This window comes from Sarcophilus harrisii, chromosome 1, assembly GCF_902635505.1.
Source record: "Sarcophilus harrisii chromosome 1, mSarHar1.11, whole genome shotgun sequence".
In the NCBI taxonomy this organism is placed as follows: domain Eukaryota; kingdom Metazoa; phylum Chordata; class Mammalia; order Dasyuromorphia; family Dasyuridae; genus Sarcophilus; species Sarcophilus harrisii.
Window position 1 is genome coordinate 356,846,304 of NC_045426.1, and position 25,435 is coordinate 356,871,738.

The following is a 25,435-nucleotide window of genomic DNA, read 5'->3' on the forward strand; positions in this document are numbered from 1 at the left end:
TGATTTGGTCAGTTATGCTTATAATTCTACAACATATCATCCCTAGTATAAATCCCATCTGATGATAGTGTATAATTTTTGTGACATATTGCTGTAATTTCCTTGCTTGTATTTTGTTTAAAATTTAAAACTTTTGCATCAGTTTTCATTAAGGGAATTAGCCTCAGTTTTCTTCTCTATTTTTGCTCTCCATCGTTTAGGTATCAAAACTATATTTAGATCATAAAAGGAATTTAGTATAATTCTTTCTTTATCTTTTTTTCAAATAACACATGTGATATTGGATTGTTTTTAAAATGTTTGTTAGAATTCTCTTGAAAATCCACCTACTAGTCTATTCCCTCTCTGTTAATCTTTATTTATATTTTTGTAAATATTCATCTCCATTTAGATTGTCATTTTCACTGGTTCATAATTAGGTAAACTTGCTCCTAATAATTTCTTCATTTCATCTTTAAAATTAGCTTTCAATTAGTTTTTTATTGAATGTAATTTTTATTGCATTATGGTCTGAAAAGGATACACTTAATATTTCTGCTATTCTGCATTTGTAAGGTTTTCATACCCTGATAAATGGTCAGTTTTTGTAAAGCTGTTATGTACAGCTGAGAACAAGGTATTCTCTTTCTTGTCCCACTTAATTTTCTCTAAATCTAATTTTTTAAAGATTTTATTTATCTCCTTATCTTTTTTCTTATTTAATGGTTTGCTTCATATAAAACTCTGAGAGGGAAGTTTTGATACCCCACTAATAGAACTTTATGACCTATTTCTTCCTATATTTCATTTAGCTTTTTCTTTAAAAATTTGAATGCTGTGTCATTTGGTGCAAGTTGGTTTAGTATTGATGTTACTTCATTGAGTCTGGTGCTAAAATTTTAGGAAAATGTGCTTTCCTTGCTTGTCCTTTTAATTAGGTCTGATTTTGCTTTTGGTTTTTCTGAGATAAGGATTGTTGTCTCTGCCTTTTTTTACTTTAATTGTGTCTTAATAAATTTTGCTTCAGCTCTTTATTTTAACTGTGTGTGTGTCTCTGCTGCAAGTATATTTCTTAAAAACAACATATTGTTGGATTTTTGGCTTTTAATCCATTTTCCTATCTATTTGTGTTTTTATTAAGTTCATATCATTCACATTGACAGCTGTGATAACTAATTGTGCATTTCCCTCCATTCTGTTTTCTTTTGTTTATACTTTTCTCTCATTTTTCCCATCTTGTCCTTCCTCTGAAGTCTGCTGTGCTTCTTTTACTTACCCTTTATTATCATCTTTTGTTTACCTTTCATTTTGTCATCCTCCTTTTTTCTTATCTCCTTCCCCTCCTACTTCCTCATTGGGTAGGGGTAGAATTCTTATTACTAGTTGAATGTGTTTGTATGTATATAAGTATATATACATGTATGTTCACATATATATAATAAGCATAATATAATATTTATATAATATGGCATTAATTATATATACATAGTCTTTGTGTGTATTTTTCTTCCCTTCTTTGAAGTAATTTAGATGTGAGTACAAGAATTGCTTCCCACCATTTTCTTTCTCAATGTAAAAATTCTTCTTTGTGCACTTCTTTTTATGTGAAATGTCTTTCTCTCCCTGCCCTCTTTTCCTAGAACATACCCCTTTCTGATTTTTTCATATTTTTTATAATGTCCAAACATAATAAAAATAAATTTCCACAGCCTATTTCTGTGTAGAATTATTCTATCCTTGATAGAGTTCTTAAAATTTACATGTATCATCTTTCCATATAAAAAGGTAAACCTTGTTGAGTTCCTTATGATTTCTCTCTTCATTTTTACCTTTTTACATTTTTTGTTTCATAATTGAAAGTCAAATTTTCTATTTGGTTCAAGAATATTTGAAAGGTTTCTATTTCATTAAATAATCATTTTTTTTCCTTGAAGGATTATATTCAGTTTTCCTTTGTAGCTTATTCTTGATTGTAATTCTAGCTATTTTGCTTTCAAGAATATCTAATTACAAATATTCCACTCCTTTAACATGAAAGCTGCAAATTCTTATGTGATCCTAAAACTGTAGCTTCACAGTATTTAAATGGTTTATTTTTCTCTATTTCCTGGAAGTTCTGAAATTTGACTATAATATTCCTGGGAGTTTTCAATTAGGATCTCTTTCAAATAGTGATCAGTGGATTCTTTCACTTTCATATTTTATCCTGGTTTAAGGATCTTGGTATAATTTTCCTTGATAATTTCTTGAAATATATCTAGGCAGGGGAAGCTAGATGGTACAGTAGCTAGAGAACCAGCCCTAAAGTCAGGAGGACCCGAGTTCAAATGCGGCCTCAGACACTTAATACTTCTTATCTGTGTGACTCTGGGCAAGTCACTTAACTCCAATTGCCTTGGGAAAAAAAAAGTGTAGGCTTTTTTTTTTTTTTGTGATCATGCCTTTCAGGTAGTATAATAATTCTTAAATTAACTCTTTGATCTATTTTTTAGATCAGTTCTCTTTCCAATGAGATATTTCACATTTTCTTTGATTTTTCAATTCATTTTGTTTCTTGATGTCTTATGGAGTCATTAACTTCTGCTTGCCCTATTATAATTTTTAAAGAATTATTTCCTTTGGTGAGATTTTGTACCTTCCCCTCATTTAGCCAATTTTACTTTTTAAAGAATTAAATATGAGTGATTTTTTTGTGCTTTTTCCATTTGGTCAATTTGTTTTCAGATTATTATTATTATTATTATTATTATTTTGCCTCCTTCTTTGCTCTTGTTTCTTTACCTAATTTTTTCCTTACCACTCTTATTTGATTTTGAAAATTGGTTTTTAAGGTCTTTTCAGAGTTCTTTGTTGGAATCCTAGTGTTAACTCAACTTGAAACAAGGTGATAACTCAAGGGAGATGTTAGAATCCTAGTGTTAACTCAATGGAATTGATACAGTGCTTGTGTTCACACCTTTAGAGAGCTCATATAATCAAGAAGTATTTAACTACTCATTGGAGTTCACAAGTATGGGAGATTCACAAAGTTAACTTTGTAACTTTGTGAATTCACACCTCCCTTAATCCCTGCCTCCAGAAGGAGGAGTCAACCTTTGGGAGATTATATATATAGAAGCTCTTAGAGCTTCAAGTTAGTTCAGAACATTGCCAAGAGTCGGAGAGGAGCACTCTGGGAGATTGAGAGCCAGGAGCACTCTGGGAGATACAGAAGTCCACAAGCTCTCTCGGAGGCAAGACAGATTCATTCCATCTTTGACCTTTGTGCTGGCTGGAGGCTGAAGAAAGCAGAGACAGAAGCAAAGAACAAAGCTAAAAGAGCTCTTAGAACCAAGGAGAGAGAGAGAGAGAGAGAGAGAGAGAGAGAGAGAGGCCTCTAAGAAAACTAACCAGGCTATATTGGAGACAAAAAAAAGATCAGAACTTTTAGCACCTGGTTGCATTTGGGTGATTATTACTTTTAACGAAAATTAAGGCTGCTTCCAGAAAACCTCCCTAAGAAACCTGCTCCCAGAGAGAACTATTATATTTTTAAGAAGAAAAACACCACAGTTCTTGTTCAGTATGTATTCTTTCCTTGAGGCTGTGCTTATTGCTGTTTTATCTTTGTTATTTTCTTCTGAGTCTGTGTCTTGATCATCCCTGACACTATAGTAGCTTTTTATGTCAGTTTTTTATTGTTGTTATTGTTGTTGGTGGTGGTTGTTTGTTTTCCCACCCTATTTCTTGATTTTGAACTTTTAAGTTGAATTTGTATTCTATTCCCAGTGTGGTAGGATGGGGAAGGGTAGGGTACTGTCTTAAGCTTCAGACTTTTCCCACAGCTGTTTTCAGAGCTTGTTCTAGAAGTTTGGAAGGTTATGGTACCTCACCAGGTAATATGATTGGGGGAGGGATATGGTCACTGCTATCCTGTCATGTTTTGTAGTTCTTTCCTAGGAAGGACTCATTGGTCCTTAAGATTGTAATTGTTACTATTCCTTAGGGCTTTTGGAACAGTAAACAACATTTTTCCTCAGAGTCCCTTATCTTTGGGCCTGGAAATGTGGTGCTGCTCTTCAGGTCTCTTGCTCCATCTTGACCATTTATGCTTCTCTCTGTTCTGAGATATGACCTATAGGCAATGCATTTGCCAAACAAAATCTTGTCTTGAGTCGAGTGCTAACACATTTTCTGTAATCTCCAATTAATTTCCAGATTCCCTTAACCATCCCTGGCCTTGACAGCTTCCCCAAACTGCTATGCTCTTGTCTCTACCAGATAGTGTCATCTGCATTGACTCTGGGCCAACATCTACCCCATGCAGCAGATCTTTCTGATCTCCTATGTTGTTTTTGGCTGGAAGAACATCTCATTCTTTCCTTTAGTTGACTCTGTCCTTCCATAATTTTAGTTGAGGTAATTATTTTCAAAGTATTTGGTAGAGAATGTTGGGAGAGCTTGGCTGAGTATTTCCTCAGCTTTTTATCCAGATGGAACAAATATATTTTTCTTAGTGAAGTCTGGCATTAGTTGACTGTTGGTATTAATAATCAATAATAACAACAACAACAATTATACTATCATTTATATAGAGCTTAAAGATTTGAAAGTATTTTACATATATTATGATTTGACTCTTATAGCAGTCTTGTGAGTAAGATTATTATCCTTATTTTATAGATGAGGAACCTAAGATTGAGAAAGGATACATGGTATTCAGAATCAAATCTTAAGTACTCTAGTTCTCTATCCTATGTACCATTAAGCTTCCCAGTGGATAAAGAGAGAGACCACAAACTCAAGATAATCTGGATTCATGTTTCACCTCTGACACATACTGAGTATGTGATCTTGGGCAAATCTCTTAACTTCTCAGTGGTCTAGGCAACTCTAAAATTGTAAGTGTCAGGATATATAGGGTTTCCTCACCTGGGAGATCTCTATACTAATGAAATCATAAGGCCAGTGTCTATCCCTATCCATAATTTGATTAAGTGATGTGTGTGTGCGCGCGCTTGTGTGTAATATCTATACAAATGTAAGATGTCATGATTAGTGACTGAGAAATAAAAGTGGGAAGATATTTTGATTTATCCTATGGCTAATAAACTATTGTCATAGTGAAAAAGACTTGTTCTTTCAGACTTTGAGGAATACTTCTTTGCACAGGTGCATGAGTTTATACAGAAAGTAAAGATCTCAAGGGCTGTCCTTGATTTGGATTTGTTTTATCTTTTTTCTTTCATTGTTGAAGTTACAGTAGGTTCAGTGGATAGGTTAACATTTACTTCATGCGCTTTGCTTAGTATGTCCTAAATTAAGGTTCTTTATATCCATGAGATGTAATTTTCCAGTGTTAGCCTTAAATATCAAGTATGATTCTATTGGGAATTAGATTATAGCTTTCTGCATTTCATTTACTTACTGGTGTACATGTGAAATCAGACTAAAAGAGAGGATCAGGGTAGAGATCCCTCTTGCAGAATTAATTCTGTCTTTATAATGCCATCATCTTTTGAATAATATAGAGGGATTTTAATGTTATGTTACTGACAAAGTAAAAAACAAAAAAAATTACATTTACATAATATTGAAATTTTAGAGTTGGAAGGAGCCATAAAAATGATCTAATTTAAAATACTATCCAATCAATAATATCATTTTAAATTTTATAATGATACATATGTTTTTGTGTTTATATATATGTACACATATAACAATATACACACATATAAAACACATATACCAAGAGAATGAGAGAATGAGAATGAGTGTCACATTTTGCTTGTATACACATTAGTAATTGGTACTTCTGTACTTTATACATAGCTTTCTATAATGTAGAAAATTAGATTTGGAAGGAACTTTTAAAGTCATTTAGTTCAGTTTTTTCATTTGTGGGTAAGGAAATTGAGACCCAAAAGAGTTAGATGACTTGCTCAATGCAGTTGTTATTCAGTCATTTCTGACTCTTCGTGATGTCATTGTGTGGTTCTCTTGGACAAGATGCTGGGATGGTTTGTCATTTTTTTTTCATCAGTTCATTTTAAAGTTGAGAAAACTGAGGCAAACAGGGTTAAGTGACTTGCTTACAGTCAAACAGCTAGTTAGTATCTGAGGCCGAATTTGAACCCAAAATGAGTTTTCTACCTCCAGGCTCAACAATCCACCCATTGAGCCACCTAGCTGCCTAAATGATACAAGGTTTCTTTGCCACTTTTTTTCTGCAGAAGATTAAGGCAAATGGAAGCTAACTAGCCAGCGGTCACACAGCTAGTACGTTCCTTAGGTTTTCTTGATTCTACATCTAGTACTCTTTATCAGCTGAGCCACCTAGCTGCCTTGCTCAATGTTACACACATCTTTTGTTATCAGCAGTCTTTTCAATGTATGTATGCTTCCAGATGATCTGATTTAAATCCTTCCTCCTATACTACCTGTGTAACAGTAAGCAAGTCATTTAATTTCTCTGGGCATCATTTTCCTCATATGTAAAAAGAGTGGGTTGGAAGAGAGAACATCTGAGGTCTTTTCCATTTTTAGACTTAAGTTCTTATGATCATTTCACATCCAGTGCTCTTTTTATTTTACTATACTGCCTTCTAAGATAGCTATTCTAATTTTTTTTAACAGCTCTCCCCTCATCTTTTAAACATATATGCAGATTTTTTTAAACATATATTAAATTGAAATGTTCTTGGGATCCCCAATCACTAGGTATTTATTTAATACCTAATATCCTAGACACTGGATATTCAAATTTTTTAAAGTGGGATAAATTTTGTGTTTACATTCATCTGGGACTACATGATTTTTTAAACAGATAAGTAGATAAATTATTTTAATGGGGTTAATGATATTCCTGTAACAGATGGCTGTAAATCTTTACATCCAGTCTTAATTTCTCTTCTGAGCTCTCATCCCTCTATATTAAATATCTTGAAAATTTTCAATTTGATATGCCATAAATTCAACTCAACATGTCCAAAATAGAATTCATTTTCTTCCAAATTTCCACCTTTTCTAACTTGTTTATTTTGATTGAGGGTATCACTATCCTGTGATTATATCTGCATTTTTTTTAAGTATCCCCAAAGATTTTAATTTTTTTTCTGTTCAGAGAAATATATATTTGGATTAATGTATGTATACACACATATCTGCAGAGAAATAGATTTAGGTTGTTGTGGAAATAGATGAGCAGTATGTAAGTACAAAACTGGTAAAACACAAAATTTGATCCTGAGATCATTGGTCTACAATTCAAATAGTACTGGTCTACTGATAAAATACTCTTATCTACAAAACTATTTTTAAAAAATATATTGCTTTTTTAACATTATCTTTATTTTCTAATACATATCTCCTACCCAATCTCCAACCAAATAAGACATCCTTTGTAACAAAGATTAAAGAAAAAAGAAAATCAGGAATAAAGTTTAAAAGAGTATATTCAGTGTTCATATCAATAGTCTTCCACGTCTGCAAAGATAGAGAAAATATATTTTTTTTCATTACTCTGGGATCAAGCTTGATCATTATGATTATATAGCATTCAGTTTGGGGAAGTTCCTGGATTTTTAAGAAGAGAAAACCATATGAATTATGAAAAAAAGTACAAAGAAAGTACATCTTACAGACTTGGCTGAAATTCTACCACCCTTTAGAAAAATTCCATTTTCTTTCCTTTTTCTCTTAAAAAAATAAATTTGTCGTGAGAGTGTATGCAGTTGTGGTTCTCTGCCTAATACTCTGTGCTACCTCATATGTCTTTCCCTCTTTCGACATATAATTAATATTTCTTCTTTTTACCATATTAATATATATTTATGGAATAAAACAAGCATTTCTATGACAGTACAATAAAATATGATTATATGAAATGGCACATCTTTTATGTATAATTTGCTATTCCTTTCAAATACACAACAGAAGTATCATGTAGAGTTCTTCATTTTTTTTTTCTTTCCCCCTACCCCCACTTTAGAGAGGAGTTCATTAGACACATAGAGCTATATAAATAAATACACATACATATAAACTATACACTATACATGCATATATTTATATACATATTTCTGTTCATCAGTTCTTTTTTGGGATCCAGGCAACATCTTCTCTTAGTTCTGTTCATTTTCCTCTTCATTATTTCATGTAAGTCTTTTCATGTTTTCCTAAAATCATTGAGTTCACCATTTCTTATAGGACAATAGTTTTCCTTCACAATCATAAGCCACAGGTTGTGCAGTCATTCCTCAATGATGGGCATCCCTTCAATTCTTAGTTCTCTGCCACCACAAAAAGAATTGCTATAAATATTTTGAAGAAATAGGTTTATTTCCTTTTTCCTCTCATTATCTTTGAAATAGATCTGGTCTTATTCCTGGATCAAAGGGAATAAATAGTTTAATAATTCCACATTGCTTTCCATTAATAATAGCTGAATCAATTCACAATTCCACCAACAATAAATGTGTTCCAATTTTTCCACATCCAAAATTTGTTGCTTTCTCCTTCAATCATTTTAGCCATTCTAGTAGATATAAAATGATATCTCCAGGTGTTTTAATTTGCATTTCTCTAATAAATGGCAGCATTTTTTCCGTACGATTATAAATTGTTTTGATTTCTTCATTGGAAACTTGCCTGTTTATATCCTTTGACCATTTATGAATTGGGGAATTACTATATTATATAAATTTGGTGAAGTTTATAATGGTAATAGTTTTTAAAATAGAATAATTTTATCAATTAAAATTTATGTTTATTTTTATTGACATCAATTGTGTTTAATATATTATACTTTAGTTATTCTTTAATTATTGGACATATAGTTTTCATATTTTTTTCTATTACAAACAGAGAACATGTGAATTTTTTGTACAAATAGTTTCTTTCTTATGAATATATTGGTATAGAGACCTTTCAGTGGAATCACTGGATCAAAAGATATGCTTAGTTTTGTGATTCTTATTGCATGTTGCCACATTACTTTCCAAAATGTTTATACCAGTTCTGTAGTGCGAGAAGTAAAATGTTATGCCTGTTTAGTCCTTAAGGAAAAAAAAAAAATTTATTGGTTAAGTCCTTTGGAATTAAACAACTTTGAAGAGTGTGATTCAGAACTCTTTAAAAATGATTATAGAAATCATTTGGCAAGATGGTCAAGAAGCACACTAATGATATTGAATCTACCTTATATTGGCACTATAATTTGATGTAATGGATGATTCTTCTGAGGTAGGTAGTAATCAGTAGTAGAACAATAAGTAAGTGAGGTGACTTCATTTCTCCCTTTTGTATTCATGCCCAATGCTTTTATATTGTGGTATAATTAATTTTTATATGAAAATTATTTTATAGATTTAATAATTTTGTAGATTTAGTTTAAAAAGAACTCTTGTTCTTTAGCCCAGATCATATAAAGATGGTAGAAGGGATATTTTTATTATCCTTAATTTTGGGGCTAAATAGAAACAAAAAGTAGCAGGATGATGGGTCTATATTTCTGAAGTCTGATGATAAAGATTACAATTTATTGTAAAATAAAAACTGATGAACCTTTTTTTTTTTTAATTTTCTAGTCCGAGTGGTAAGAAGTTCAGAAGCAAGCCTCAGTTGGCAAGGTATCTGGGAAATACTGTTGACCTTAGCAGTTTTGACTTCAGAACTGGAAAGATGATGCCTAGTAAATTACAGAAAAATAAACAGAGACTACGGAATGATCCTCTCAATCAAAATAAGGTTTGTTTATTCTTTGTGGAAAAATTCTCTAGGACATTTTACAATATATTTACCCATTATATTTTTTCTTTAAATTTTTAGATTGTCATTAGCTTTTAATTGTCATTCCCACTGATCAGTATTTTTTTTCCCATGCTACAAAGATACTGTATGTCAAATGTAAACAGTTTATTTTCTTATATTCGATATTATATATCTGTATAGTGCAAATCATTTGTAAATCATTTAAACAATTCAATTTCGCTTAGAAAAAGTAAAATACACCATTTTTTTTTTTTAAGTTGAATGACAGGAGGAGGGTAGAATGGGGAACTTGCTTGGGGTGTTACTTATAAGAGGTTTCTTTATTCATGTTCACTATTATATTTATTTTTGTTTTCTGAATTAATCAGATCATAGATTTAGAGTTGGAAGTGACTTTAAAGATAATTTACTCCAATTATCTCCTTTTACAGGTGAGGAATTGAGTTCCAGAGAGATGGTGACTTTCTAGGCTTTTCCAGATCCTTTTCCCCTGTCTTCATTAATATATATTGTAGACTTTATGTAATTTGTTACAGAACTAATTAGCTTCTTAAACTTCCTTTTTGTCTGAGAAATTTTTATAACCATAGATATGTAGGCATATAAAAAAGAAATACAAATCAAAATTTCCTGTTTAATAATCATAAAGAAATTTTTCCTTCGTGTACATATTATTTTACCATTTATTAAAGATGAAAGCCAGTCTGTATAGCAATGAGATGGATGTACTTGTTTATTTTTTAAATAAGAATGAAATCTTGGAGGGCAGACTTTTACTCTTGCCAAATTTTTCTTGACCCTCACTTAGTTGTGCGATGCCATGTGGGGTTGCAATCTACAGTTTAAGAAGCTTTGTTTTAAACATCTTTTGTGAGTATAGAACATAGGCAAACCTTGACTTATGTACCAATCCAATGTTCAAGTATCAGAAATATTTACTAAGATTTGCTGTGTATAGAATTTCATTTGCTGGGAAAAAATAACAAAATTTCACTTAGGGTCTAGTCCCTTATCCAATTTTTAGTCTTAATAGCATAGCATAAACATATGCAGAAAAAGGATAATACATCAAAATTGTGTTAGGAAGAATGCTATGTGAGGTCAGAGTTGATGTTATTTCCAATTCAAAGGATGTAGAGAAGGTTTTCTGGTTTGAGTTGAACTTTAAATACTTGGTAAGAATTCATTAGATTGAAAGTAAAAGAAAGAGGACAATGAACATTCTAGTTAGATGGTACAATATGAACAAAAGGATGGAATTGGAAAATCATAGCGGAACAAGAGAAATCATCCATCTTGGCTTTAGTTAGTCTAGAACATATGAAGTAGAGAATAGTATAAACTAAAGCTGGAGAGATAGGATGATTCCAGATTGTGAAAGTCTTGAACGTTAGGCCAAGGAGTATTAATTTTATTAATTTTATTTAATTTTATTATCCTTTCTGGAGGATTTTGAGTAGAGAAATGACATAACTTTATATATGCATCATAAAGAATATTATTTTGCCACGGAGTATGAAAAATGAGGGTGAACAAAGTATAGGAGGCTTGTTTCAGTAGTCTGGTTGGCTTGTAATGAACTATTGCACTCGAACAAGAATAATAGACAGGAAGGGACATTTTATAGGAAATAATGAGCTTCGGGAGATTGAAACTGTGGATTGCTTGAGTTTAGGAGTTGAGTTGCAGTGGGTCTAAAGATGACTGAATGTCCATATTGAGTCCAGTACCAATATGGTGAACCCCCAGAAAAAGGAATCAATTTACAAATTAATCTAGTTGGAAATAGAGCAGGTGGAAACTTTTGTAGTGATTGACAATGGAATCAGTCTCAGGAGTGGCCACTTTAGGCATGGACTAAATAGGTTAGATAGAAACTTAGTCTCCAAAATGTGTGTGTGTGTGTGTGTGTGTGTGTGTGTATAGATTGAATTGGGATGATTTTATGTCTGACTTGCACATGAGAGAGAATAACACTAATTTTTTTAAATGACTTCTTTTTATCATTTGGAATTTATTTTTCCTTATTTGTTCACTCTTCTTCCATTCACTTTTCTTCCTTCACTGGTTACTGCAGGATTATCAATTGAAATAATATTTCTAAAGAATTTAGGTGCTTAATAAATACTAGTGTGCCTAATTATTCAAATCCTCACAGGCCTATTCCTAGCAATACATTACACTTCAGATACACTTACCGCTTTCTCCTCCGTAGCCCACATTTGCCGTGATGTTAACCACGGCTGGCTACTTCATAACCTACACGCTAATGGGGCTTCTATATTCTTTATATGCCTGTTTCTACATGTAGGTCAAGAAATCTACTACGGATCTTACCTCTACAAAGAAACATGAAACATCGGCATGATTCTTCTACTTTCCCTACCTTCTATTCTCTAGCATCTATCTAGTCCCTTGCTTAGCTTCTTATCTTTCAGAATTGTAAGGAGAAGATAACTTTCCCTAATGGAATTGATTATATTAAGGGAAGAGAAGATGAACTCTAATCCCTTTCCTCACTGGCATAGCTATCATTGATAATAATTCCTGTGTTTTAACACAGATTTTAGCAATGTTTGGCAGCCTGTATCCAAAAGTGATTATTCCAAAGTCCCTACTTCTACCATAGTTTTTGTTTTCTATTTACATTTCCATGGTTATTGCACTTATTATTTGTCACTTGCTTTATTCTGCATCAGTTTATATTTTGTTGCTTTTCTGAATTCTTCATAGTTTTTATTTCTTAGAGCATAACAATATTACATTATAATCATACATCACAGTTGTCCATTTTCTAAAAACTGAACATCTTTATTTCTGTTTATTTGCTGCCACAAAAAGTGCTATATAATTTTAAGTTTTCTGTTCAAATTAATTATGTGAATAATACAGAATAAAAAGGTCCTGTCTTTTACTTCTTTGGGGGCCATTTGTAGCCTAACAGTGGAATCTCTGAGTTTAAAGATTATGAATATTTTATTTCATTATTTCAAATTGTTTTCTAGAATATTTGAACAAATCATAGCCCTACCAACAGTGCATTGATATGCTGGAGACAGTGATATTTTAGAATAATATTCCTGCCCTAATATTGTGAATCAAGATTTTTCCATTAGCTTTAATTTTTGTAAACCACTTCAATATATAGTCCATTACTGTGGAATCCAGACAAACAGTAGTATCAGGCATGAGACACCAGTTTACCTAATGCAAACACATAATTAATTTGAACAAAAAACTTAAAAGTATACAGAAGGATGTTATTGAACTAACTTTTCCTAACTGAATTTACTTGAAATTTTTTTTTTTTTTTTTTTTACTTCTCTGATTAACTCTTCATCACATTCTCTTATACTGGCTATTTACATCTCTCTTCTTATACCTCTTATACCATTCTTTCCCCCTCCTTTCTAAAAGAGGATTCCTTTGCCAACTATAAATTTAGAGTGTAAAAGTAAACTTTTCACTTGTGCTTTTGATAATTTTCCTATCATTTCCTTCAGTAGCTTACCATTTTGGTCATTGCTTTCTTTTTCTCTTCAGTCTCTCCAGATCCATTGCCTAATAATATGTCCAAGAATTATCAACCTTAAACATCTTTCAATTTGCTGTTCTGTTCTTTTTACAAATAACCTCCTGGAAATGGTTGTTTGCACTTGTTGATTCTCTTGTCTTTATGTCCTCCTCACTTTTTTCATTGACTTGAACAACTCTAACACCACTTGATCAAAACTGTTTCTTGTAAGATTAGCAATGAACTCTTAATAGTATTAAATACAATGATCCTTTCTCAGTACTTACTCTTTTGATTTTTGTAGCTTTTGACACTAGAAAAGTCCTTTCTAATATTTTTTGCTAGCTTGACTTTTGTGATTTTATACTGGCCTTGACTCTGTTTCTATTTGTCTTACACTTCATATTCAGTCTCCTTTACTCCTGTTATCCTTTTCCTTCTAAGTGTGGTTATTCCCCAAGCCTCTGTCCTGGATTTACTTCTTTTTTTTTTTCCCCCTTTCAATTGGCAATTTTACTAACATCTGTGGATTCAATTATCTCTGTGCAGATGACTTTCAAATCTAAATATGTACTTTTTCCCAGTCACTCAGGTTTACAATCTTAATCTTGTTTGACTCTTCCTTCTTTCTCCATTTCTATATTCCATTAGTTGTCAAAGTTTGTCTAACTACTTCTACTAAACTTGTGAAATCTTTTCCCTTTTCACTACACAGCTTCAAATAAACATATGTAGGTATATGTATATATCATATGTAAAAAATATATGGGTATATATGTTTAACCTATATTTGATTGTTTGCTGTCTGTCTTGGGGGAGAGGAGGGAAAGAGAGAGGAGAAAAATTTGGAACACAAAAATTTGCATAGGTTAATATTGAAAACTATCTTTGCGTATATTTGGAAAAATAAAATACTATTTAAGAAACAGAAAAAAGAAAACTATATTTGCATGTATTTGGAAAATCAATTCACTACTAAAAAAAGTATGTGTATATTATATACAAATATATACATGTAAAACATATTTATACCTGTTTATTAACAAACACAAGTTAGAGTGATATTTTATTATACATAATAAAATGATTGTATATGAAACTGTGGTTATCTAGTATGTACAGTTTATTGTTTTAAAATAAATATATAATTGATTAATTGTGTAACATCCAAACCATCTTGTCTGTAATTCTTTCTGGCCTTCTGTTTCTTCACCGAATTTAATAATAACTAACATTTTAAGAGTGCTTTAAGATTTGTAAAATGCTTTACAAATATTATCCCATTTAATCATCACTAACCTTTAAAAGGTAGTTATCCCCATTTGAAGAAGATAGTGCTTAAATGACTTGCCCTCAGGGTCATTCAGTTAGTAAACAGTTGAAGCTAAATTTGAACTCAGACTGTACATATCATGCCTCTTTTGGACATTTTCAGTGTATCTTTCATGCTTGGGATAAAATACAAAAGTCTTAATTCTGGCTTTAAAGACTTTCCACAGTCTCACTTCCATTTACCTTATTAGTATCATCCTTCATATATTCCTCATTCCCATCTTCTGCTGGCTCCTGATAGTTCCCCACATATAACAGAGTTTCCTCCCCCTTCTTGATTCTTTTGCACAAGTGGTTGGCTGTGTCCAGAATTAACTCCTCATGATAGATGCAGCCTCCTTTGTGAGGCCTTTTTGTTGTTCCACTCCCTTCTCCCTACCCTTATAGCTCCAGTAATTACTTTTATTTGTGTGCATACAATTTCTTTCTCTTATATAATGCAAACTCCTTAAGGACATTATTTATTTATTTTTGGTTTTGCATCTTCAAAAGCCTGACAAAAGGCTTTGTAACACAGTAGGTGGTTATAGATGTTTGCCAAGTAGCCTTAAGTATTTAAGAAAGACTTTAAAAAAAAAACTGTCATCTTGTGAAATTTTTCTCTTTTTATCACATGTTGTGAGAAAAAAAAAATTTTTATGCATGGATAGAGTGCTGAGAGTCAGGCTGACATCTTCCTGAGTTCAAATCTGATCTGAGATATTTGCTAGCTATGAGATCCGAGGCAAGTCACTTAACTGTTTGCCTCATCTTAACTCATCTATAAAATGAGGCAGAGAAAGAGTTGTCAAACCACTTTAGTATCTTTGCTAAAAACAAAACAAAACAAAATGCCAAATGGGTTAAATTGCACAGGAACACTAACATGATTTTATTTTTTTGTTACTGCAGACCTTGCTTTCAGGTTTTCCCATGATTTCTTTACCTTACTAAAAGAAGGATTAATGAAGAGATACAGTTTTCCTTGAATTGATCACCAGCTTTGTAGATTTGTTCATTGAAGTTAGTGTTCACAGAAATCAAATCATTTTTTCATGTCAGATAACTTTTTCAGAATACTTAGGCAAAATACATTTTAGTTATATAAATTGTTTTGAAAATAGGCATGTATGAACTTGGATATTGCTGCCAGTTTTCTGAAAGCAATAAATTTGTTTTTCCATGCATAAGTGTTTGAGGAAAAGCCATTTTCAACTAGGAAGAGAGTAATCTGTTTAATGGGATAAAAAACAAACAAATCCAAAACATCTTTCCCTCCCTCTCTCCCCCACCAAGGCTGTATTGCTTCCATCCTGTCTCTATTGGGCAAAATATACCTCTTACAGGGAAGGAAAAACCTTTCATTTGCACTACAAATATAAATTCTGGCTGGGATAAAAAAATTGTGTGTATATATATATATATATACACACACACACTCATATGTATATATAACATATATGACATATATGTATATTTTTTGTAACTTTGGCTTCTAGTTGTGTGAGATAACAACCCCTAATTCAAAATACTCAGAGATATCTCAGAGTGAACAGCAGAAACTTTATTAGAATTTCTCAAGAAATGAACAGTCCACTCACTGGGGTTTTAGAGGAGGGCTGGTTTCACAAAGGCTAAGAGATAATTTAAATGATCAGGAAAAAAAATTACAGAAATTATTTGCCCACCTATCTCCTGTTAATCCTTCTAAAATCATTAGCAAACTCTACTTTTATTCCTTTATTTGTCTCTGGAATATAGGTGGGCTTTTGTGGCACTAAGGTCTTTGTTAAGCAATACCTGTTTCAAAAGAATCTATTCTGCTTCTAAGGTTAATAATCAATTAAGTCAGAGGAATTACAGATTTCTAAAACAACTTAAGGAGACTTGGTTTTGCCTCAGGCTTTTCTCAATCACAAATAGAGATATTAGACTTCTCTAATATCTAATCTTCTCTAATATCTCCAGGCCATTAAATAGTCAGATGATTCTCTAAGCAGTTATCTCTTAAATATTTTCTCTGGGAAAGTCTTTGTTCTTCCCTGAGCCTGATGATTAAATCCTTGGTGCTCAGTCTTATTATTCTGAGAAATCCTCAGTTTCCTGTTCCACTCATGGTGAAGGGTTTATTGCTGAAATATAGTTTATACTTTTATTTTCCTTTTAGTAAGGTATATAAATGATTTGAAATCCTGAAGCTAGATTGTATTCTAAAAGGTTTATTCTTAATATTTCTGTTCAATTGTCTCAAATTATTTGATTGAAAGTACTTTAAATTATTTAGGATTATGGGCTAAAAGGGCTTTTAGAGGCCATCTAATGCCTATCCTTCCCCCTCATTTGACAGATGAGGAAACATGCTCCAGGAGAAGTGATTTGCCTATGGTGTTATATAGGTAATGTCAAAAGTGGATTTGAACCCAAATATTCCTTCTCAAAGTCCAATTGCCATGCTGCCTCTCTTTTACATAAATGTCAAAAGCCTTTTTATCATGTTATCTTATAACATAATGTAGAATATAGATCCTATGAGAATATAGGATGTCCTAGAAGTCTTAGTTAAGTTTTGTGACACTCTGAATGAGTAAATTTGTTTCAGTTTATTTGAAGTGCCAAGAGGATTGACAAAAGTTTGAAACAATTTTCATTAGAATATATATTTTATGATAATATTTAGACTTGGAAGGAATGTCAGAGTTCAGTCTCCTCATTTTATCAACTGGAAAAAACAGAGGCTAAAGGTCGCACAATTAGTTAATGGTGGAATCTGGTACCCAGTTCTTTTAACTATAAGATTAGTATTCTTTTCAGTAAAGCATTTCACAAGCCAATAAAAACAAATTAGTTCAATTGTCTTCACGTATGTTATTTTTGTCATTAAAGAATTCTATTTGCATTTACAGGGTAAACCAGACTTGAATACGACATTGCCAATTAGACAGACAGCATCTATTTTCAAACAACCTGTAACTAAAGTCACGAACCATCCTAGTAATAAAGTAAAATCAGATCCTCAACGAATGAATGAACAACCACGTCAGGTAAGAATATCTTCAGTTTTCCAGCCTTACAATTCAGGATTCAGTATTATGACCAGAAGAAATTCAAGTAAACTAATATTAATTTTCATTAACTTTGCAAAGTAAGCCTTATATTAGAGAACTATACACAAAAAAGAAAACAAAAATATCAAGTGAATTTTACAGATATCTTGTGGGATTTGTTTTTATATACTATCAGTACATAATTTCTTCATATTTTAGGATAACCATTTGGATATAAACTATAATGGTTTGACAGTAATGAATTTCAACTTTAGTATTGTACCCTTTAACCGTTCCCCATTAGAAATAGAATTTTAAAAAGTTTCTAAGGATAGTGTTTCATAAGGGGGTGAAATGTAAAATTTATTTATTTTTAATAATGGACTTTATTATCAATTCAAAACTGACTTGCTTTTGATTCTTTATTTCATTAAATCCCCTTTAATTATATGAAATGATTTTTTTTATCAAAACAGTATATTATATTTCTGTATATATTCTCCATTTTTATAAAATTTAAACTCGTTTTCATCTTTATATCCAACTGTTCATTAACAGAATCTATTCTCAGAAATTAAAATATGCAGTTATTATCAGAAAGGCTTATCTGTTACATAATAATGTCACATAGCTAGAGGAGAGACTTATAAAAATTTTCATAGGTTAGAGAGATCTTTTATTCCTGTTGGTGTTTGAAAAGTTTAGTTCTTCATTAGTTTTTAGTAGTTGTTGTGGATAAAGACAACAATAAATAATGATGTTCTCTTTTTTCCTGCTTCTTCCTAGTTAAGGAATAAAAAGTACTGATTTACTTACCACTTTGACTTTTGCTCTTTCATTCCCTTTCGAATTCAGTTGTCTCACTCTACCCTTTCATTTAATTTTGTTTTTCATTAGTCCCTTAACGTTTTCATCTTCAAACTTCATAAGGTTTTGGCCACACTTTCAGACAGTTGCTCTAGAAGAGGCTGTTCGTAAAGAAATTCAGTTCCCACATCCTCTGTAGTGTTTTTTCCTCTTCAGGTGAGCCAGGAAAACAGAAGATATTTGGAGCCACATTGGATCAGCATCTTGCTATAGATGTCTCAAGAATTGAAGGTCTAAACTTGCTTTACTGTTGGTCCCCAAGAGAATCAACAGGGGCCATGTAAGTGTATCACATCCAATCTAAAAGATGCATACCTGCATGTGCCTTTAGGTTCTTGTCACCACTTAGGTTTTTCTTTGAGCCATTCATTTTTTGGTACCAGGCTTTGAACTTCTGTTTGATCACTGCTATAGTGATAGTCATCAAACTGCTGGTGGTTGGATCTAGTACATTCATTACAACAGTGAAGGAATTCTACCATTCAGAACTTTGTTTCCTTGGGTAAAAGTCTTCTGATTATTTTCTTTTTTCAGATACTGTCTAAAGTCTTGAACATCTTTTCCTTTGGCTTTTTTGGTATTTAAAAATTTTCTCCTATCCTAAAGGTTTCCATTTAGTGATGATTTTTAGTACATGATTGGGTAAGACTTTACTTTTAAGGGAGGGTGAGTGGGTCCAAAAGATAAAGAAGGTGGAATGATGTCTTTAAATAACAACTTTTTGATTGTAGATTTTAGTTTTCTATGTAGAATAGATAATATTTTACAGACTCCATCTTCTTCTTTTCCTGATAAGAAAACATTCAGTAAACTCTAGTGTCTTGATCATAAACCAGAATGAGTAGTTTCAATCATTTGAAAGATAAATTTACTGATAATTTTATTTTTAATAATTATTATATATAATAGTTACATAGTGCTTTAAGGTTTCCAAAGTGCTTTATATATGTTATCTTATTTTTAACCATAATATTTGTATTCTATTCATATTAAAATGGCTTTGAAGATATTAATATGCTGAAGTGAAAAATTAAAGAATAATCTTGAATTTCGGAAGATGACTTTAGCTTGAATTTCTACCAGCTCCCTTCCCCCACTAAAACAACAACCTCCCCTACCCCCCACTAAATTCTGTAATCAATTTGTTTTTTTGATCTTCCTTTTTTCTTACTGTAGGTAGGAAGTATTAGAACTGTGGAGGAAAATATTTCTTTTAAAGTATGGAGTATTAAGTAGTTTTATCTTTATCCTTTTCAGGGTAGAAATTTTCCATAGATGATAATAAAATTTAATTATCAAAGGACAATTACCAATTTTTCCTCTTTTTTATCTTCAACATAAATACCAAGTTGATACTGTTTGATAATTCCTTAGTATTAAGTTAGAGAGAGGACTCTGTTTTGGGCTGGCATTGGAAAAGATAGAAAGAAGAGGGAAATTTATTCTGCTAGTGTTTTAATAGGTCTTTTTTTTCCTGTTCTCTATCAACTATACTGGTTAAAATTAATTATAAAAAACCATATAACAACTTGTAAAAGATCATTGGATCATAGCATTTGAATTGAAAGGAACCTTAAAAAAAATTTTTTTTCCCTCAAGAGGAAACAGATTTTTTAAGTTTACTTGAAAATATATCAGAGTGAGTTCTTAGTGTTGAGATAGTACTAGGACATACATAAATAGCCTCACCCTTAAAACTCTTAATTTGATTTTGATACTTTGCAAATTTATTGAATTGAGTTATGAGATGGTTGCTAAATTTATTTGGGGAAATTTTAAAAAATTCATTTATCAATTGAATTAAATGTTATTTTGTTTCATATTCTCATAGTTTAATAACTGAATACTTAATACTAATTCATGGTTCTTCACTCTGAGTTGGAAAGCATGAAACATAGTTCTTTTTAAGGACTTTGATATTAAGGCACAGACTTAGATTTAGGTTTCCAAAGTTCTGGTATAATTTTCTTTCCCTGAATAATTTTGAAGCTATTAATTTATGAAATAATTATTCAGATAATAAAGTAATTCTTCCAGATTATGCATTAAACAACAACAATAATAATAGGTAGAAGTTCTGTAGTGATATGTGCCAGGATCTGCCCTAAATGCTTTTTGATTATTATCTCATTAGATTTCATAACAATCCTACATGGTAGGTTTTATTATTATTTTACACATGAGGAAACTAAGGCAAACAAGTTAAACATATTGCCCAGGATCACATATCTAGTGAGTGGCTGAAACAGAATTTGAACTGGGACGAAGATATTTTAAGTCTCTCATAGAATCCTTTGTTTTCTTTAATATTTGTATTGCTCTTATATAAAAAGATGTCAAACTTTGGTTTATTTTCAGAAACCAAGCTTTTAAAAATGTGTTTCTTAATAGAAACTGTACAGGCTGTATAAACATCCTGGAGCAATGCAAATCTTAAAGGAATCTTTGTTCCAAGATTTATGTAATAAACTTTTATCACCAAGAAACATTCCCTTCAAAATCACTTTCTCCTGCCAGTTATTTACAGAATTTTATTTCATTTTTCCATTTCTTAAGTAATGGATTAGTTTAAACATCCAATATCAGAGAGAGTATTATATTTGTTATGTAGGAAAATTAAATCTCTATTCTCTTTGAAGACATATTTTTAAAATTAATTTTAATGACCTTATTAGGAGCAGTATAAAACTTTACCAGTGAATTAAGTGTAAACCTTACAGTTTTGTCTGTGGATTAATATTATTACTAAACTTTAGAGTTTTCAAAACACATTCACATTATTTATGTGTGTGAATATAATATCTGTGTATGTGTGTGTATTAAAACAATCCTGTGAAATAGATGAAACAAATATCCTTCTTTTTTATATTTTAATCTTTATCAGCATCTTTGTTTTTACATGATCCTCATTTCCAAGCATTTCCTTCCCCACTTCACTACGTGGTGTGCCATTTCTTGTAACAAAGAATAAAAAAAAAAATCAGTACATTAGCCAGGTCTTTGCAACATTCCATACCCATCATCTCTCACTCATACAAAGCGGGTACATTTTCTAATCTCGAGAAAAAGTAACTTTTATCTCTATTTTACAGATGAAAAGCCCAAAGCTCAGAAAGACTAAGTGACCTGCTCAAGTATTTAGAGAAAGTGGCAGAATCTAAGGCCTAGAATTCGGATTTTCTGTTTCTAATCCACCATCTTTGCATGATATATAATTTGTTATGTATGTATGTGTATATATATATATATATATATATATATATATATATATTGCATTTTATTCAGCAGCAAATGAGAAACTACTGAAAAAAATTTTAAGAGGACAAAGCAGTGTTTTAGGAATATTAATTTGACTATTTAATTAAGATGGACTGCCTAGTGTCCTGGCTTAAAGACTTTTGCCATAGTGAGGTGATGAAAGTTTAGATTAGGGTGATAGTGGTAGGAACAGAAAGACAGAGATGGATAGAAAAGATATTATTAATGAAGAAGTAACAGAATATGGTGATTGCCTTTTATGGTGGGACTAAAGGAGAATGAAGATTTAAATATTCCCTTTCTTGGTGTCTTAGAGAATAGTAGAATCATTGACAGAAAAAATAGGATTATATTGGGGCTTTTGGTGTTGCTTTAAGGTGAATTTGATTTTAGATAGGCTTATTTTGGAATTATGGTAAGGTAGTCAAAGGTGATATTTGGTGGATAAAAAGAGATGTAGCCCTTGAACTCAGAAGAAGGGTGAAGACTGGAGATTATGTAGATGTTATAGAATTTTAGAGTTGGAAGGAGTATCAGGTTTTCCAATGTACCCTATATTGGCATTGGAATCTACTTCATAACACTAATAGTAGTCATCCACATTTTACTTTATAGTATGTAGTAAGGGAGAATTCATTACCATTGGAGACTATTAGACACCTGTAATTAGTAAGACATTTCCCCCCAAATTGAGCCAAATTCTGTTTGTTTTAGTTTCTATTTTTTATTCTTAGCCCCACCCTTTGCTGTTAAAAAAAAAAAAAAAAAAAGAATAACTTTTTCACACTGTAGACTTTTACATATTTAAAAGTATTTACCATGGCTACATTATGACTTCTCTAGATTTCTAATATCTAATTTTTCCACACAGTATACTCCTTAGTTCGTTTGCTAAAATAACAATATTTAACAATAATATGGCACTTTAAATCTTACATGCCATCCTGCTTTTCCTCTGTTACGTTAGTTTCCTTTCTGAATGTATGGTACTGTTAATTAAATGCAATAAATTAGGTATGGTCTGATCATGAAAGAGTGCTGTTACTCTTTCCCAGTGGATGCTGTGCCTTCTACTATCCATGTAGGATAGTATTAACTTTTTAGCTGCACTATCATATTGTTGACTCTATTATATCAATATACAAATAATTTTCTTTTGAACATTGTCTCAACTGTCCCTACCTCTATTTCTCTTTGGAAAAGAAGACAAATAAAATAGGTCGAAAAGGCAACAGGAATGCTTGAGAGAGTAGAATGTAGCAGTCACCAAACTTAAGCTCAAAATTCAGTTCTACTACTTTCTATCTGTGGATAAAAAGTCTCTGAACATTTTGGGGCCCTAGTTTACACATCTATAAAAAGAGGGAGTTGAACATGATTCCATATAAGGCTCTTTTTAACTCTTTAGCTATAATCCTATTACAAGTTGAGTTTTGCCTTCCAACTACCTGTTATGTTTGTTCAATCCACCCTTAGATAGTTGTAGTCCTTTTTGGATCTTCTTGCACTCAGAATATTATAAAAAGTTCTCTTCCCTTCTCTCCCCAGAAAGTTCATTAGCAGCCTCAGTTTGTTTTGGTGTCTGGGAGAATGGTGGCATCATTGACAGAAATAATGGGATTATATTGGGGCTTTGTGATATTTGCTAAGGTGAATTTGATTTTTAGACATGCTTGAGTTGAAGTGGTGGTAAGTTGAAAAAATGTCAATTTGGGCTTTAGAGCGCTTTACTATATACACACACGTGTGTGTGTGTGTGTGTGTGTGTGTGTGTATTTAGCAGAATGGTGTTTTTCTGATATTTTATCACCTAGGCATCATAAGTCAGCTACCTTACTAGGTGGCATAGTGATAAGAGAGGTACTTGACCTTGAATGAAAAAGAATTGAGTTCATACCTTGTCTCAGCACTGGCTGGATAATCATGAGTAATCACTTAACCTTTTTCATACTTGTTTTCTTCATCTGCAAAACAGGGATAATCATAGTATATCTCTCTTAAAATGGTTGTAATGAAAGAATGGGATAATATATGTAAACCTTAAAGCACTGTGTAAATTTTATCTATTATAGTTATTATGTATAGTGCTCTTTCTTCCATCTTCTTTATATATCTTTTAAACTTAAGTCATTGATCCAGATTGTAAGTGGAGGTAGTTTTATGTGCTTGGTAAATTGGGATATCATTCTTAGTGGTATCTTCAGCTGTTGGGTCCCATATCACTGTTTGATTCAGGGTCACCTCTTAACATTTATCCATATAGCTAGTAGTTCCCCTAAATTTAAACATAGATCATATCTCAGCAATATTACAGAGATAATTCTTTAAGAAAACACAGGAGGGGAGGAAGCAAATATGAAAGCAGTAACAAAAACAATAATAGCTGACATTGATGTATTATTGCAAAACATACCTATGCCTTGCATACATCATCACATTTAATTTCCACAACCATTCTGTTAGGGCACTGTTGTTCAGTCATTTCACTCGATACTGTAATGGTTTTCCATTTTTTTAGCTCATTTTGTATATGAGGAAACTGAGGCAAAAGGGGTTAAGTGACTTACTCAGGTTCATGTAGCTGGTAAGTATCTCAGGCCAGATTTGAAATCAGGAAGACAAGTCTTTCTGATGTCTATACAGCCTGGCACTGTATCCACTCTATTCAAGCTGCCAGGAAACACTGGGGAGTATAAAAATGCTACAGAACTTCACTTCTGAATCTCAGTTTCATTATCTGTATGATGAGTTGTTAGAAGTCAAATGAGATTTATATCTATCTGTCTATCTATCTATAAAGCTCTTTGTACTGTGAAGATCGTGTATTTTTAAATTAGCAGGAGTCAGGAATTCAGGTTAGGGGAAAATCGTCAGTCTTTATTCTCAGTGAAGAAGGATCGGAGGTGGAAGAGAATCGGCGATGGCAATGTATGCAGCTGAGTCAAGAAGCTAGCTCGACCAGCAGCCACACAACCAGCAGCTCGGAGTCTCGAACCCAGGCCCAATCTCTCCCAGCTTCTCTTCCTGTCTCTCTCTCTGCCTCCACCCACCAAAATTGTCATTTCCTATACAACACATCAGGACTTGCACGGAGAGTGGGCAGGGACCATTCTTTATCCAGTCATGTATATTAATAGAGTATAGCCCAATTACTATTTAGCCACACGTACTTGGGACCTCAGTGCATCAACTCAAGCTCATTGAGTTTGTTAGCAGTTAGCAGAATGCCCATTACATTGTACCAAAAAGCTGCATGTTGTGTGTAAATTACAATTCTTAGCACATAGGTGACTTGGTTACATAAGGGCCATGCATCTAAATAACTCTAATTAACAGGAGAGGAAACTGAGGCCCAGAGAGGTGAAATTTCCAGGCACACTCAGACTGGAGAATTGAGATTTGGAGAATTGAGACTGGAGAATTTGAGATACTGGAGAATTGAGATTTTAACAAAAAATGAGAGAAGTAAACAAAAAATACACAATAACAACAATAATGAAAAAAAAATTTTTGAAAGATTTAAGAATTTTGCTATCTGTAATGACTGATTTCAGAGGATCAATGGTAAAGGATATTTATGCACCTTCAGACAGAGAGATTAGTGGACCCAGGATTCAGAGTGAACCATACATTTTTGTCATGGCCAATATGGGAATTTGTTTTACTTAACTGTATACTCATTATAAGGTCTTTTAACTGTATACTTATTATA

The 25,435-nt window shown here is 32.1% G+C and overlaps 1 protein-coding gene across 1 annotated transcript in view; it reads left to right on the forward strand.

The window, feature by feature from the left end:
• Positions 1-25,435, forward strand: part of MBD2 (methyl-CpG binding domain protein 2) — a 90,889-nt gene that overhangs the window by 23,546 nt on the left and 41,908 nt on the right. Inside the window, 2 exon segments of the mRNA XM_031945947.1 lie at positions 9,546-9,705; positions 17,458-17,595. Coding sequence (XP_031801807.1) covers positions 9,546-9,705; positions 17,458-17,595 — 298 coding nt within the window.